Source organism: Chlorocebus sabaeus, chromosome 25, assembly GCF_047675955.1.
Source record: "Chlorocebus sabaeus isolate Y175 chromosome 25, mChlSab1.0.hap1, whole genome shotgun sequence".
Taxonomy (NCBI): Eukaryota; Metazoa; Chordata; class Mammalia; order Primates; family Cercopithecidae; genus Chlorocebus; species Chlorocebus sabaeus.
The window spans coordinates 60,077,627-60,094,590 of record NC_132928.1 but is presented as its reverse complement, the minus strand read 5'-3'; the positions used below and the strand labels follow the sequence as shown (position 1 = coordinate 60,094,590).

The 16,964-nt window shown below is 39.5% G+C and overlaps 2 protein-coding genes across 3 annotated transcripts in view; both read right to left on the bottom strand.

The window, feature by feature from the left end:
- The window catches only part of F5 (coagulation factor V), a 73,150-nt gene extending 63,464 nt beyond the window's left edge, over positions 1-9,686 (bottom strand). Inside the window, exons 1-2 of the mRNA XM_073011809.1 lie at positions 9,370-9,686; positions 5,261-5,352 (exon numbers count right to left, since the gene is read on the bottom strand). Of these exons, the coding sequence (XP_072867910.1) occupies positions 5,261-5,352; positions 9,370-9,527 (250 nt within the window). The 5' untranslated portion in view covers positions 9,528-9,686. The remainder of the gene's footprint in view (positions 1-5,260; positions 5,353-9,369) is intronic.
- Positions 9,687-11,582: 1,896 nt separating this feature from the next.
- SELP (selectin P) overlaps positions 11,583-16,964 on the bottom strand; it is a 43,027-nt gene continuing 37,645 nt past the window's right edge. Inside the window, exons 14-17 of one of the 2 annotated variants that reach the window (XM_007989573.3) lie at positions 16,741-16,860; positions 14,569-14,599; positions 13,277-13,332; positions 11,583-12,690 (exon numbers count right to left, since the gene is read on the bottom strand). In XM_007989573.3, the coding sequence (XP_007987764.3) occupies positions 13,278-13,332; positions 14,569-14,599; positions 16,741-16,860 (206 nt within the window). In that variant the 3' untranslated portion in view covers positions 11,583-12,690; position 13,277. The remainder of the gene's footprint in view (positions 12,691-13,276; positions 13,333-14,568; positions 14,600-16,740; positions 16,861-16,964) is intronic. The other variant, XM_073011808.1, reaches the window with a different exon arrangement.

The window sequence follows — 16,964 nt, the reverse complement described above, 5'->3', positions numbered from 1 at the left end:
ATGGCCTAAGACCCTTCTCACCCTCTCCTCAGTGCCCAAAGCTGGATCGGGGAAAGGAGTGGCCTACTTCAGGGCTTGGGGAAGCCAGCACAGCATGTACTCAATTTAGTGCAGTTGTGGAACTGGAAAGGACTGACTGCAGAAGGTCAGCTAATCTAATCCCCTGCTCTTAGGTGAACAAGGCATTACATAACACAAGGTAGTGATTGTTGCAGCTATTTCAAAACTCCTTCAGGGACAAACATTTTATAATTTGTCCCTGAAAAATGGGGAGACTCAAAACTAGCCAATTTAATTAATTACTTATTTATTTAGAGGTGAGGCCTTACTTTGTCACCCAGACTGGAGTGCAGTGGTGTGATCATAACTCATTGCAGCCTCAAACTCCTGGGCTCAAGTGATGCTCTTGTCTTAAATGACCCTCTTGCCTTAGCACCCCCAGTAGCTGAAACTACAGGCATGTACCACCATGCCTGACAATTAAAAATATATATATATTTTTAAATAGAAACAGGGTCTTACTACATTGCTCAGGTTGGTCTCATACTCCTGACCTCAAGCAATCCTCCCACCTTGGCCTCCCAAAGTGCTGGGATTATAGGTGTGAGCCACTATGCCCAGCCAAAACTAGCCATTTTAAAGTCCAAGACAGAATTCCTAAAAATGACCCCAGCCATACTCCTTCACCTGCGCAAATGTCCACAAACTTTATTGGACATCTTCAGACCTCCAATCCTGCAGCCCAGCCCCCTGCAATTACAATATCTAACAGCAACACTAGTTCATGCTGCAGGAGTGAGGCTCATGATTTGATCAGGGCTCAGCTAGAATCACAGCCAGCAGATGAGTGGAGCAGGACATAGGGGAAAGGAACAAATGACACAGGACTAGTCTGGGGAATGGGAGAAGCCACATAGTTAATGGCAGTGTTCAAATCCAGATCTCAGTCAAAATAAAAGGCTTTTCCTTCATGCCAGATTTGCCTCCTTATATCAACTACTATAGAGATACAAAGGTGAATAAGATACCACTCCTGCACTTCAGAAGTTCATAGTTAAGCAACTTTGGATGTTCAGGAAGTGATTACATTAAAATGGACGTCAAAATGCCTTTGTTCACAAAAAACAAATACATTCTGAGATACACAGGGGTTGACAGAAAGGTACAAAGGCCTTACACATAAGTTGGAGACCATTCTCACCAACTGTCAGAGTCTGGCTCTACTAAGGTTAAAGCAGGAAATCACTACAAAACATAATTTACCTGAAAGGACTTTGATCATAGTACCCTTTTCTTCAAACACTATCCATGACTTTTTATTGTTTAAAAATCTTCAGCCTGGAATTAGTCCTTTCCATCCCTTACGGCATTCAGCACAATGTCTTACACAGCAAAGGGATTAAAATTTGCTTAGCTTGGCAAAAGCCACAAAAGGTACACCTTCAAATACCTGCCAATTCCTCTTTTCCTGGCCCTAATGAGTATGTTTCCCACCTCATATTCCCTTCATCTACCTACAATTTAATTTAATTAAACAGTTCTTAAGTATCTATTGTATATGCTAAGCTTGGAGCTGGAGCTCTGAAAATGAATAGACTCTGTGATATAGGACAGGACATCCTTCAACTTCCTGCTCACAACTACAAACTTAATTTTATTGGCAACGTTATCTTCTGCTTTCCGGGCCCCCAATGAAGGTAGTAGCCATTCTACCTAAGGCCAAGCCGGCCCAAGGTTTGAATCCCAATGCTTCCTGCTTCTTCCAAGTCTTCTCTCTCAGATGTTTTTATCCCCTCGTTTTCTATTGGAAAGGACTTTGTGGCATTTCTATGGAGTCTTCCCTTAAATATTTTAAGTCTCTGTATTCCTTTTTATAAAATTCTCAAATATCCTTAAGCTCCTGAGTCCACCTCAGAACTATCCTGCCTCTCCTCCCATCTGGAACCAAGTTTCAGGGAAGAGTTATCTGTAAGACCCTTCTGCTTCAGTTTCCTCACCTTCCATTCACTCCTCATCCTGCCATCTGGACTTGCCCCACTAGTCCATAACAAAAGGACCATATTTTGGCCCTTATGTTAATAACTCTTCATAGCATTTGACCCTTTGCTTCCAGGATACCACATTTTCTAGATTTCTTCTCCCCTCCCTGAACAGGCTTTCTCAAGCTCCTTGGTAAACTGTTCTTTCTTGGCTCATCCCTTGGACTTTGCTGCTACTTTGAGCTCTGTCTGCAGCCTTCTCTTCTCATCACATCCTCCCTGGTGAGTTTACACCCTCTAAATGCTTCAATTACCATCTTTGTTCTGATGTCTCCCAAATGTTTACAGCTAGCTCAGTTCTCTCTTTTGAGGGCCAAACTTCTACACCGATCTGCTCATTTAACATCTCTAGGTAGACATTCTATAGACAGACTCCAAATCTATACTTATCACCTTCCCTCACAAACTATCTCCTTTTCTTAAATTTTCTTTCTTACTGAATGGCACCCTATCCACTCTGCTGTTCAAGCCAGAACCTTGAAGTCCATAATAATTCCCTTTTCTTCCTCATTATCCACATCTAATGAGTCACCAAGTTTAATTGATTTGAGCTCCTAAATCATTTTCCCCATCTCATTTTCCCCATCTCAGCTTCTTTGCTATCTGGATTGATACAACAGTCCCATAACTAGTTTCTCTGGCTCTGGACTCTGGTCTTCCTCCAATCCATTCTCTATAATTGGAGAGAATCGTCTTTCTAAAGGACAAATCTTTCTCCTGCTGAAATCCTATTAGGGCCTCCCTATTCCTCTCACTATAAAGCCTAGGATGGATGCCCGATCTCCATCTAGTTCCATCTCTTGTTAATTCCTTCCCTGAAGTTTGTGCTCCAGCTGTGCTGATCCAGTTATGGTTCCACAAACATACCATACTCTCACCTCCAAACTTTGAAACATTCTGCGCCTTGGTTTAAAATGCATCTACCCTCCAATGCCTTGCCTCCCCACTTGGATTTCCAAGATCCTACTCTTTTTTTCAGCTATCAACCTAGAAAGAGAAGTACTTTCCTGCCCACCAGACTGGAGATAGGTCTCCTATGTCCTACTACAGAATCCTCATCATAGTTCTTCCTTATTGCTCTACTGTCATTGCTTGTCTACCTATAGGTTATCCCCAGTAGCTGGTTGGCTCCTAGAAGTCAAGGTCCATGTCTTATTCACTTAATCCCAGAACCTGGAATGTGGTAGGTTCTCAATACACTTTTTTTTTTTTTTTTTTTTTTTTTTTTTGAGATGGAGTCTTGCTCTGTCACCCAGGCTGGAGTGAAGATGATGCGATCTTGGCTCACTGCAGCCTCCACCTCCTGGGTTCAAGTGATTCTCATGTCTCAGCCTCCTGAGTAGCTGGGGCTACAGGCACGCACAACCATGTGCAACTAATTTTTGTATTTTCAGTAGGGACAGGGTTTCACCATGTGGGCCAGGCTGGTCTGGAACTCCTGACCTCAAGTGATCCATCTGCCTTGGCCTCCTAAAGTGCATGAGCCACTGTGCCTGGCCTCAATACACAATTATTTTAAAATAAAAGAATATTTAAATGCAGATTTGTTTAAAATTAAATAAATATATAAATGAACACATATGAAGAATATATGAGTGGAGAAATACAGATATATAGATATCCATAATACTATGATATATATGATCTAAGTTATGATTAAAATAGCAGCAAAAATAACAATAATGTAGCTAACTTCTACTGGGTGCCTATTGTGTGTCAGCATCATTATAAATACTTTGTACTTATGAACTTAATTGATCCTCATAATATCTTTAGAAGGTAGGGATTAATTTAAGGTTCTGGGGGTGTGTAGAAGAGGGAAGATTTAATCCTGCTGATATTGAGGGGGTGTCAGTGTAGCTTCAGAGGAAAAGTGGCTTCTGGGTAGGTAGTAGTGAAAGCCTTGGTTTTGGGTGAGACTGGAACCCTAGGGGAGAATATCTGGTGGGGATACTGAGCAGGAGTGATAAGAGAAGTCAGAAAACCCAGGGGAAGTGACAATAGAAAAACCAGGTAAAGAGAGAGCTTCAAAAAGGAAGAATGTTAAATGTCCTAGTAATGTCTAGTAGTAAAAGAAAACAGGCTCTGGCACCTCAAGTCCTGAGTGCCCTTTTGTGAGAGTAATTTTAGTAGACTCATTCATAGTAAAGCAGACTAGGAAAAGAATATAGGCGAAGAAATGTAGAGAGTGATACAGAGTCCTCATACAAAAACTGGTAGTGAAGGAAAGGAGAGAAAAGGAAAAGGCAGGCAGGGTCACGGGGAGATTTTTTTCTTTTTCTTTTTCTAGATAGGAGTTAACCTGGACATGGTTTGGTTTGGTTTTGGTTTGGTTGTTGATTTTTAATGAAAAGGAAGACTCCCATTGAGTAAATATTGAAGATTAAGGGAGATCAGAAGAGGCAGGACAGACTAGGATGATTCTCGGAAAGACAGCAGGTCTTCATCTGATTGGGGAAAGGGACAGGTGAATTACTGACAAGCGGACTCAACTGGAGGAAGTGCTCCCTTGATGGTCTGTATCATCCCTGTAGAATATGGTATCATAGTTAAGATACTGGAACCCTATTCAACCCAGTCTTCTTGATAAAGGAAGAGATGAGGAAAAAAGAAGAGATTTTCTTTAAAAATTATGGCTATGGTATGTATCACACTAGATAAATAGGAGACGCAAAAGAGTCAGCCATACATAGTTCCTTTGAATGAATCTAGGGAGCCAAATGGAAGCAAAAAATCATTCTGCAAAGGCACATCTGTGCTCATTAAACTAGACCATAATCTCCATGAACCCAGGATATGAGCCTGTCTTGTCCACTGTTGCATCCACAGTGCCTACCTATTTCAATGCCCAGCCCATACCAGGTACTCAATAACAGTTTTTTAGATGAATGAATAAAAATTCAAACACTTGTAAGTTTTATTTAGCTATTTTAATCAAGGTTAAAAACAGAGCCAGCTTCATGGGTATGTGACCTGGGCAGTTTCACAGGGCCCCATGCCCTGAAGGGCCCCTGGTTTGGTTTAATGCTTTGCAGTCACTACTTTGAAATGTTCAGTAATATGAACAAGGGGCCCCACATATTATGCAGTCAGTACTTGTTAAAAAAGAAAACACATGTTTCTACAAATTTCCAAGTAAATGGATATTTTAGATGCATGTGAATGCCAAATTACTCACAGAAATTTATCTTTAAAATTAAAAATGTATATTTCAGGCTTACCTGAAATGCTAGATTGTGGTTTTTCTTTCTTAAAGTATGGTTCATACTCTCTGTAGACAATTTTCTTAAAGGAAGTTGCAGAAAGATTCAAACTGGAAATAAAATACAAAAACTAATTTGCAAGGCATATTCAACATCTATTTCTCACATCACAAAAAAAGTAGATCTCTCATATCTTCAGACTTCTAGTAGAATACCAGTATCTTTATTGCATTTCAGAAGCCCACAGTTTTATAAATATGATCAATAAATAAAGTTAATGAAATAATTATTGGTATCTTCAAAAATATCCTGTTGTGATAACTATTTGTTCACAAGTTAATCTATCCTAATATCGTTCCTCAGAATCAATTTTCTAAAAAGAACCCAATATCACAGTATAAACCCAAACTGTAGGTTTAGATTTTACAGGATTAAAATATGACCAAATCCTTTATGAATAAATATATGAGCTGTTTTTCAACTGATCAATCAAAAATAGTTTTAATCTACTGGGGAACATTGTGAAAAAGTATTGATTTGGTGGAATTTATTTCTTTTTTTTTTTTTTTTTTTTTTTTTTTTTTTTTTTTTTTGAGACGGAGTCTTGCTCTGTAGCCCGGGCTGGAGTGCAGTGGCCGGATCTCAGCTCACTGCAAGCTCCGCCTCCCGGGTTTATGCCATTCTCCTGCCTCAGCCTCCGGAGTAGCTGGGACTACAGGCGCCCGCCACCTCGCCCGGCTAGTTTTTTGTATTTTTAGTAGAGACGGGGTTTCACCGTGTTAGCCAGGATGGTCTCGATCTCCTGACCTCGTGATCCGCCCGTCTCGGCCTCCCAAAGTGCTGGGATTACAGGCTTGAGCCACCGCGCCCGGCCTTGGTGGAATTTATTTCTAGTTGAGAGGTGAGAGATGGCTAATGGGATAAAAGCCCTGGGATTCATATTGGAAACCAACAAATGAAAAAACTGTTTTGGAAACAGTCAGTAACTTGTCCAAGAGACACAGTTGATAAGTGGCAGAACCAATATTAAAAAATGTGAAACCACTGCATTCATGATTTAAAAAAATATTAGAGAGAGGACAGACAACAGGGAGAGTCGTGAGTGGTGGGTTACTTTCCTGTTGTTGCTGTTGTTGTTGTTGTTATTGTTCTGTACCTCTAAAGACACATCATTCTTATCCTTGTCTTAAACTCAAAGATGAGGGTAAAAGGAAAGAGAATTCAGAGAAAATACCTTACAAAGGTCTCAATCAGTTGATCAGAGTGGCTTTGTTTTGCTTTCTAATATGAGGACAGTGGCCCAGCCATAATCAAGACATAACAGCACCCACATATGCCATGACTTCTATACAGCATGGTGGCTAGGGTGCAGGCTGTGAATTCAGTATCTCTGGACTTGAAGACTACATCTACCTCTTATTGTTTTATCTTGAAAAGTTTACTTAATTCATTTGTGCCTCAGTTTCTACAACTATAAGATGAGATTAATACTGAAATCTCCCTCACAGAATTGTTGTACAATTTTAAATAAGTTGATATGTGCAAAAGGCACAGAACTGGCACACTAGAAATACTTAATCCATGTTAGCTAGTAACATTATTTTGTAAATATAATTAGAGTTAGTCTTTAGCCTTCAGGTTTTCACAGAAAGCAAAAACAAATCTGTAGTTATAGTAATGCTCACAAATTTTAATATGTGGAATACAGGAACTGTGTTAATATGTGGGGGCAGGATTAAAGGAGGCATGTAAGTACTTTTAGAATGGCTAGATAGAGAAGGTAGTGGATTCTCCATCACTGGCAGTATTCAAGTAGAAATTAGACAACTACTTGGTAAGGTCATTGGTGCTGAGGGCAAGGGAAAAAGTAGAAGGTTAAAACACCTTAATATGTTTGAATATGAATTAAATGACCTCTTAGCATTCTTATAACTTAAGAATTCTAAGATTCTATATACTAATGTCCCTAATGTGGAAGTCCATTTTTATTTATTTTTTTAGTACAATTGAAAAGTTATTGTCCTCCCCTGCCCCAGATCTTTAATACAGAAATGTAGATGATGGTGTAAAATCTTTACTAAAAAATATCAGTCTCTTATGTGGAGTAATTTCAACAGAGAGAGGTTTTCTAACAAGTTTTACTATGTATGCTGTGTATTTATACTGAGGTATGTCTATTTTAATCTGAACAATTTCTATTGGAAAATAATTATCTGATTAAAAAGTTACAGATGATATGAATTCAAACAATGTGTACAATGAGTTTTTCATTTATAAGAATTGTTTAAAGATAATTTGTTCATAGTCACAAAATCATATAAAGCTAGAACCCTAGGAGTAAAATATATGTGTATCTTTTCTTCAATATCTCTTTGTATTATGTGAGTGACTAAACAAGGTTTCTAAGGAAATTTTTGAAAGTGTTCATCTCAGACTTGGAGCAAGAATAATACGTACATTTTACCTTTACAAGGCATTGTCCTGCTAATATTATATGAAATAAGTACGTGGATTTCTGCTTTGTGCTAAAATACACTTTGCCAAAAGATGGAGTTATCTATGTTGATATTCATCTAGTGAGTATCATAACTCCAGGGGCAGGACAAGTTAGAACAAGTTCTTAGTGTAAGCAGCCGGATATATGGATTAGATTTTTCATAAGAAAATGCTAGAGAGAAGTGATATGATTTAGGGTTAAACAATATGACAGTTTGTCTGGGTTATGTTTCTATGGTTTTGACTCAACAATTGCTACCAGAGAAATGACTCTCCAGAACTTTGGAAACTTATCCACAGGGTGAGGGGACAGAATGACCAGTCGTGGTTCCCTGTGTACTCACCATGCGAATCAGACCTTTGCCCTATGTGATTCTGCCTCCAGCATTTTGCTTGCTATTTTCAATGCTAACTACAGACAAGAGAAAAAACTCCCAAGCATAAACCCAGCATGCTACAAGAAAGCCAGCAACCAAATTTGCATTCTACTCATGAGCAGGCAAGATTAGTGTTAGAAGGACTGTTATTTTCCTTGGGGTTTTAGCTTACGGCAGTGGGTGTGACCTAGATTGTCACTTTGAAGTACAATATTTAAAATGATTATTTTTGAAAAGGAGGGATCTCTTCTTCTTATAAGACCAAGATCATGTGTAATACCCTCCAAAATAACCCAGTTACAATGAGAGTTTTAAAAAGGTTAATATTATACACTAAAAGATCTCAAAATATTACATTAGTTTTTGGCAGATTGCTTTGGTTTTGTAATTGTAAAAGAGGAACACATCTTTCATAATAAACTGTGATGTTAGGAAAAAAAGTGAGTCACACTAGCAGGTTTACCATTTAAAAAATAACTCACTGGAAATATTGAATAGACTCTATGATTTAGTTGATTTCTGAGAAGTCTTATTTTTAACATTTCAATTAGAAAAAATAGTTTGCAACTCAAGGGTAGTATTTTATATGAATTAAACCTCCTCTCAGTTACATACCATATCCCAGGACATGATTAACAGAGAGAAAAAAATGAAGAGTCACATTCAGTAGGATAAATAAGTCAAATATGAAGCAGAAAAAAGGTGAAAGTACAAAAACATACAAGAACTGATGATATTTTGAACATCATTTATAAAGCAGCAATAAAATTATATGACAAAAAGCACAAGGTGTTCATTTTTAGTTTTAGAAGATGAAGCTATGTAGACAAGGGAATAAATAATATGTAAATAGGAGTCTTATAAAAATACTATACAACTAAAAATCTGGAACAGGAATTTCCAGAAAGCACTAATGAGAAAGCAATCCCTGGTGCCTTTGAATTCACCAATATATAAGCCAACACAAACATACTAACAAAACTGTATTGAAAATAAACTTGAAAAGAAAGCATCATCTAACCAATCAAATGGAATGCTTTCTATACCCTCAGAATGATAAACTACATTATTGGAGGCAAAATTAGCATTCGCCCAGTTTATTTAATTCAGTGTGCTCTCCTATTAGTTATATTTACTTACCTGAAGTTAAAAAAAAAAAAAAAAAAAAAGCCATGACATTGCAAAGGAAATGTTCTCTCAAAGAAATAGATTTTCCTCTCTAGAGAAGCCCACCCAGATCCACACCTGAGTTACCTTGAGTTTGTGGACTCAGGTCGGTAGCTCCAACTGATGCCCTGAGCAGCCACGTAGAACTGCCTTAGCTGTACCGCTTCTGTCCCTTGTCTCCCCCAGCCTACCCAGCTGGTGCCCAAGACCACCAGGACCCAGAGGCGTGGGCAGCGTGGGAACATGCTTCCTCTCCTGCTCCCGCTGGCTGCCACCACCCCAGGACCTGGGCAGCCGCTCGTGGAGCTGCTGACTAACCCCGCTCCTGGCTGTCCCAGCTGCAGTGAGCTCTGAAGGCTGTGGGTGGCAGCGTCCTTCTCCCCTGCGGTTCTTGCAAACTGCAGCGGCAGCCTCTGGCTCTCCCTCCCTCCCCTTTTTCTGGGGCTTTTCCTGGCAGGGTCTTGGTGAGATCACAGCTCCCAGCGACCAGAGGTATTAGGGAGAGCAACCAAACTAGTGACTGTTTTACTACAGGTGAAGAAGGGGTAGAGACCAGAGGCTCTAGCAGGCGGGACAATGCCCAGGGATTCATGAGCCGGACAAAGCTGTATCCCTCCATTTCCACCGGCCAACACCACGGAAGGAGTCGTCCCTTACCACTGACCTGAGGCCTGCCTGGGTCTAAGCTGACACTTGGAGAATCTTCTGTGCAGTGCAGTGGTACCCAACTACCTTAAGCAGATGGCTCGCCTTTTGATCTGAGGAAAAGAGTATTGTGCCCTGTTACCGGGCACTGAAACACTATTTTCAAGTGGTGGAGAAGAAGGGAACAAACACATGGACAAGGCCTACTGCTCTGAATCGCCTTCCTGGTCTCTATCAAGGCACAGTTCTGCCTCGATAAGGGCCTGTAGCTAGCTAAGCTGCAGCATAGCAGAGGGCTTAAAGAACTTGGCTGAAAAAAAAATCAGTTGTCCAGTTTTCAGTTTCACTTACTAGCTGTGTTGTCTTGGGCAAGTTACTGTACCTCTCTGTTCAGCTTTGATATCTGTGAAATAAGGATGACAATAATGGTTTTTCCTGATAGGGTATGTTGGGAGGATAAAATGCTACTGTAAACTATAGTTCCAGCACTTAGCACACAGCGGCTAGGCGCAGTGGCTCAAGCCTGTAATCCCAGCACTTTGGGAGGCCAAGGCGAGTGAATCACCTGAGGTCAGGAGTTCAAGACCAGCCTGGTCAACATAGTGAAACCCTGTCTCTACTAAAAATACAAAAAATTAGCCGGGAGTTGTGGTGGACACCTGTAATCCCACCTACTCAAGAGACTGAGGCAAGAGAATTGCTTGAACCCGGAAAGTGGAGGCTGCAGTGAGCTGATAACGTGCCATTTTATTCCAGCCTAGGCTACAAGAGCAAAACTCCATTAAAAAAAAAAAAAAAAAAAAAAAAGAAAGAAGAGAGAGAGAGAGAGAGAGAGAGAAAGAAAGTCAGTCAGTCACAAATTTATTACTATGATCATATTTTCCTGTCTCCAGGACCCCTTGTATTCTTGTATTTCTTGAAGGATCTAGTTGTTTCACACCACCTTAAATCTTACTTTGTTGTTGATAGAGAATCTGAGAATTATATCGTCTGAGACATCATAATGACTTGTCCTGGGTTCCCTGTATCTGCATGGCTCCAAGTTTCTGTCATGCTTGGCACCTCACATGAGGTCTCTGTTAATGATATCAGGCTCATCAACAGCCTCTTCCCCCCTCCCCACTTCCCCCAGTGTTCTGTCTTTCCTCCTGTGCTGATAATTATTCTACCAACTTAGAATGCCCATTTTCTTCCTCTTTGCTGGGTCATTCTTTACAGTGCAGGGTTCTGCCTGTCTCCCAGATTCTGGGCTCCAATTGACTTTTCCATTTTATGAACTATTATAACACTATTCAAATTGTATAATCATGTTAATTACCTTTGGTTATTCCATGTAGGTATCTGTTGTCTCCCTGACTGAACAGTTGCTTACACTTCTTTATCTACAATGTTATCAGTATCTCCCAAAGTTGGTAGCCCATCAGAATTCCCAGGGGAACTTTTACAAAATGTAGATTCTGACTCAGGAAATAGGGCTGAGACCAAAGTCCTAAAACATCTAGCCTATTGATTGACGTATAAATAAGCAGTCAGAGATGCTACTGGCAGTGTATCAGAGAAACGTTTTGAAAGCACTGTGTCCCTAAATCCCAAGGTTACTACCAACATTGTTGCAACATTACTGTAACCTTTGAGTAGGCTGCTTTTTTATTTGGATGTTTGCTTATGTATATACAGTGTACATGACATGTTTATTGCATTACATTTTACAGAGACAAGATGACTACTATAATGTTTGGCTCTCTATTTTTTTTAACATCAGTTCCAGAAAAATACTGTATAACTTTCAATGACCTATTTATTAAACATGGGATTTGAAGAACATGTAAAATACATTTGTTCTTCTCTGTAAAACATTAAGGTGATGAAGAATTTTTCCATTTCTCTGATTTTCTCTTGGAGTGGAGGGTGTGTGACACAAATTTGCTGGCTGACTGAATGGTTGAGGTGTAAATAGGACAACCATAATTATGTGTTATTACACTGATGGCAAACAATGTGATATACACAGACCTTACTGAACGAACCATCAAATAGAGGAACATGGCATTTGGGGAAAATTCGTTTAATTATACATTTGAATATTGGTCTTTGGGTCCTTTGAGGGACAGTGGCTGGTGGCAGGAAGGTCCACAGTGACATGTATCCTCCTGGCTTGATTCTTGGCCTTCTGCAGCCTCTGGTGCCATCCAGAGGACTCTCTGGAAGCCTCAGAGCAGAGGTCCAAGAGGCCTCATCAACAGCAACCACTGGAGACTCCAGAAGATGCTACAGGAATTGCTTCCAGTTAGAGATGCCACCTGCTTTCCAACAAAGTAGAGAAAGCCTTCCTTCAATCAAAAAATAAAGAGATTTCTGTTTCTCCACAGTCTGGTCTTCTTGTGAGTCAGATGCTCCTGTCTCTTTGGTTCACTGGTAGTTCAAGTGATAGGTGAGTCAAAGCACAGAGACTACTGCAGAAACATTTGCTCCTGGCTTCTGTGGCTTGTATTATAGGAAGAGAAGAGGTGGGGCAGGAAGGGGTGGTAGGTTGAGAATTTGAGATTGTACTACAATCCCGAACTCAGGAAACAGGGTTGGTCCAGAGCTGGTCCAACAGCCTGGTCCAGAGCTAATCTAAGGTAATTCCATGTCTTTGATTCACAGGTGTTTATGGAAAACTGCAGCAAATGCATTATAGTTAAGTCAAGTCTAGCAGGAAACTTGATGTTCACAACAGGATCATATGGAGCTGAATGAGGTGACCAGGAAAAGTACAGGTCTCTGAAAATGAGACCAAAGAAATTTAAATAATTATCACTTCCTTAAAAAAAAAAAAGGAAAGAAAAAAATTGCTCATCATATCTACCCCCTGAGGCTCAGCATAATCTTTTCTTTCTAGATTTTGAATATTCTGCCATTCAGGTTTTTTGTAGGACACTCAGCTACCTACTGAACTTTTTGGGAGAGGGATAGCATCAGATTATTTTTGTTTTTCCAGCAAGTAGCATAGGGAATTGACTCCATAACAGTTCGTAAACATTTTTCAGCAGTCTTGACTTCTGTTTTGCAGGAAAGGTCATGTCATCACGACCTAGCAGCCAATAATGGAAATGTCACACATCCTGAAATAAGTTATGTCTTGTTAGGACATTTCTGTCCTGGAGGAAATGGAAATCCTTATGTGAACTCTATTGTCATTCCGTTGTCATACCTGTGTCCTACTGCCAACACAATTTCCTTCATGCCTGAAAATCTAATACATACTTAAAATGTAATACATGATTACATAAAGAAAAGTTAAGCTTTATAGTCTTCCTTTTTCCCTATTGTTCTATTTCCTTCAAAAATATCTGTATAGGTATGTTACCTTAAGAACTCGGGTCAAATGCAGCATTTGTAAAAACTCCATATGTTCCTAGGTGGCTAAAAAACAGAAACACAAGGGTGACCACCATATACTGCTTAGTTGTCAACAACACAGTCCAACACATAGTATTTCCAGAAACCATAAATTACCATCCACCCCTGGAATTCTGCTTTAGAAAGGAAAGAAAAATAAAGGCCAAAGAAATATTCGATATCCCACTTAAAAGCTCTGGGTAATTTGCATTTCATTTTGTACCCGCACTAAGTTATTGTTGATGCTTTATGTACTGAACACCTGTTGTACCCTCTAAGGTGCTGCAACCTCTTCTAGGTGAGAGGAAGTAGTTACAAAATTCTTGGCGTTAATTAACACTTGATAATCTAACAGTAGTTTTCAAAGGGGGCAGTGTGCCCCCTAGGGGTGTTTTTTGATATTTATAACCATCAAGAGTTCTACTGACATTGAGTGGGTATGGGGCAAGGGTGATGGATGTCTGTGACAATAGAGTTCATATAAGGATTTCTATTTCCTCCAGGATGGAGAAGTCTTTAAAAGATATCCAGCACCCCTGCCTCCTGCCCACTTAATGTCAGTAGAGCTCTTGCTCATTGCAAAAAAAAAAAAAAAAATACCCTTGGAGGCATACTGTCCCTTTTTGAAAACTCTTGCCAGATTATAAACAACAGGGGGTACAGGACACAAAAGAATTGTCCAACACCCCACGTAACTTTGGAATATCTGCTCAATATTCATACAGGTTAAAAATCTCTGAGCCTGGAACTCAAGCGCTTTACATGTAAATATTAAGCATTTTTTGCATCTTTAAAAAGTGTAATTGCCATATGAATCAAGGGACAATTATCACAGGTTTTAGGACTCTTTACCAGAGTTGTTCACCATTTTGAAAAATTAGATTAGTGCTGGCCACAGCTCTAATGCTCTTTGAGTCACTAATACAACATTCCCCCATCAGTCCACCTGCATGGCTGCTGCTTTCCTAGTGATTCTGCTGGAAGGTGCATGTTTCTGATGACCTCATTGCATCTGCTGGCACAGCGCCTAAGTTTTTGCATTGTGTTTTTATTATAAATTACTTTTCATTTTATTTCTACTTTATGTTATAATGAGAATATTTGTTATCTGTATATTTTTCTTCAGAATAGAAAAGAAGACATTTTAAAAGACATTGTAAAAAGGAGGCAGGCATTGCATGTAATCATTCTGACATATTACAGTGAATTATAAAGTCAAGCTAGCAAAATTTACTCAATCATAAAACATTTCTACCTTACCTGTGAGGATTCAAGGGGCATTTCCCATCATCTAAAATAAGCGAGAAGATAAGAATGATTGATTTAAAAAACAAACAAACAAACAAACAAAATGAAAGAGAGGGTCATTAAGGATAGAAATTATTGGGGTAAACCAGTAGACTGATTTTCAGGTCGGCTCATTAAAAGGGGAATATTGGGAACAGTCTCTCCCTGAAAGGTAGAAAGTGTTTTAGGCTAAATTGAACATTTGACAATATTTAACTCCAGAGTCCTCTCACTTTCTTCCTCCTTCCTTTTTCAGTATATACATAACTCAATTTCTTTTCAGGGCATCTTGTGTCACTTGCTCTCAGCCCTTAGCTGGGCAAGCTAATCACATACATAAATCCAAACCAACAGAACAGTGGATGTTTTTCCTCCCAGGTAGCATATTTTTATCCAAATGACAGACTCTCATAGTTGAATTTTCAGCTATGGCTGCAGCATTTTCCTCTTATTTGGCCATAGAAAACTTGAAAGCCTAAAATCAAATTGGGAGAAGCCCAGGAAAAAAAGCTCCCATCCCCAACAAATGAATGTATTTATTATTAAATATATTGGAACATGGGTAGCTATTTGTCCTTCTGCACTGTTACAGGGTCCCCTGGAAATGTCTCAAAGTCAAAGAAAGGACTTGGGGGAAACATCAAGATTAGAGTGATTCCTACATGATCCTAGAGATTAAGGTCTAGGAGCTCTTGCCTCTGCCTTCTGGGTTCTGGGTTTGGTTGAGCAAGCACACATTTTGCATGGAGGGATTCACTGTAGCTCTCAGTACATCTCTTTGGTATTGAAGCAGAGTATTGACCTTTGTCTATTGTCTTGGCCACTCACAGGAGAATATATGAAGATTTGGAAAAACAGCCTCAATGTTTTGGTAGCATTGTAAATGGAGAAAGAATAAGAGTAGGGAACACATGGTTTTGCCTCTGAGCAGTTAAGAATAGGTGTTGAGACCTATGTCAAAAATAGAGAAATTCAATGAGAACTCTTTCAGATTTTTTCACATAGCCACTTTCAATTACCTTGATTTGAGCACTAATGGTCTCTCTGATGCCCCTAGTTACTTTCTATGAGGAGTGATGAAGAAGAGCCCCATCAGGTTATAAACAAAACTTTATGAACTTATACGCAGGCTAAGTGGAGAAGATTGAGAAAGGATGTTTTAAACCTTAAGAGATGGGATGTTCTCATCTTTAATTCCTAGACTAAAGTTATTTTTCTGGTGAACGATCTGATGAACACAGTTTCCCTTACAGACAGTTTTCATCTATTTGGTCTTCTCTGTTTAAATCCTGCATCAACTTTACAAGTTTTCAGGAGAAAAAGTAAATCTCTTCGCTTATCACACCAGGTCACCAATACAGGGGCAGCTTCTTCTGCCCCTAACTTCATCTCCTGCCTCCTCCATAATCCCCTTTTGATTCAGATGCACTTAACTGTGAAACATACCATCTTCTCAATGACTTCACACTTTCATGTCTTTCTACATGCCATTTTCTCTAATGGAACTCTATTTCCATTTTCCCCTGGGCTAAATGCCACTCATTCTTCAAAGTTAAGCTTGAAAAAGGCTTTCCCACCTGACAGTCTGGTTAAGGCATCCCTAGTCTATGTTCTAATAATACCTAGGTTGTATTTGTGTCCTAACACACTTACCACACTTCACTACCAGCATTGATTTCACCTGTCTCCCCTCCTGGATTATTCCTTCCTTAATATCAGAAACCATCATTATGAGTCTCACACTTTAACAGAGATGATGAATAAATGACTGCTACGTGAAGAAATGAGTGAAGTAAGGAAGCATAACACCTTTCTAATTAGTTTTAGTGATAGCCTAGGGTACTTAGACCAGAGGCCCCAAATGCCAAACTACAAAGTAACCTCATTTGAATTTTGGGAGAGGGCTTTTGAAAAATTCAGATTTCTGCAGCCACTCCCAAGTCTCCCCATAGAAGGATCTATATTTTTATGAAGTTCCCTAGGTGATTCTAACGGACAGTCAGTTCTCAAGATCACTTATCTTGGCTTTTTTTTTTTCCTTTAATGCAAATATTTTCCAACATGAACTACTGAAGTTGTGGTTCTACTTCCCCACCCTAAATTATGTGAAAGAAAAAAGCAAAGAGAAGACTCTTTCCTATTTACCTTTTTGTCTGAAACGCTTTCTTAGCAAAGCCAGGAGCGTCCCACCCATTATCAGACCTGTTGTAGAAGCCACCGCTCCACCAAAGTAAGTCAGGGCTTCCTGAATAGTCAGTGGTCCTGCTGCAAAACAAACACACACACATGCAAGACATAAGAAGTGTATTATGCAAACAAATAATCTTTCTCTCTCAGAAAGTTTCCGAGAACTCTAAGATGTGAGATCA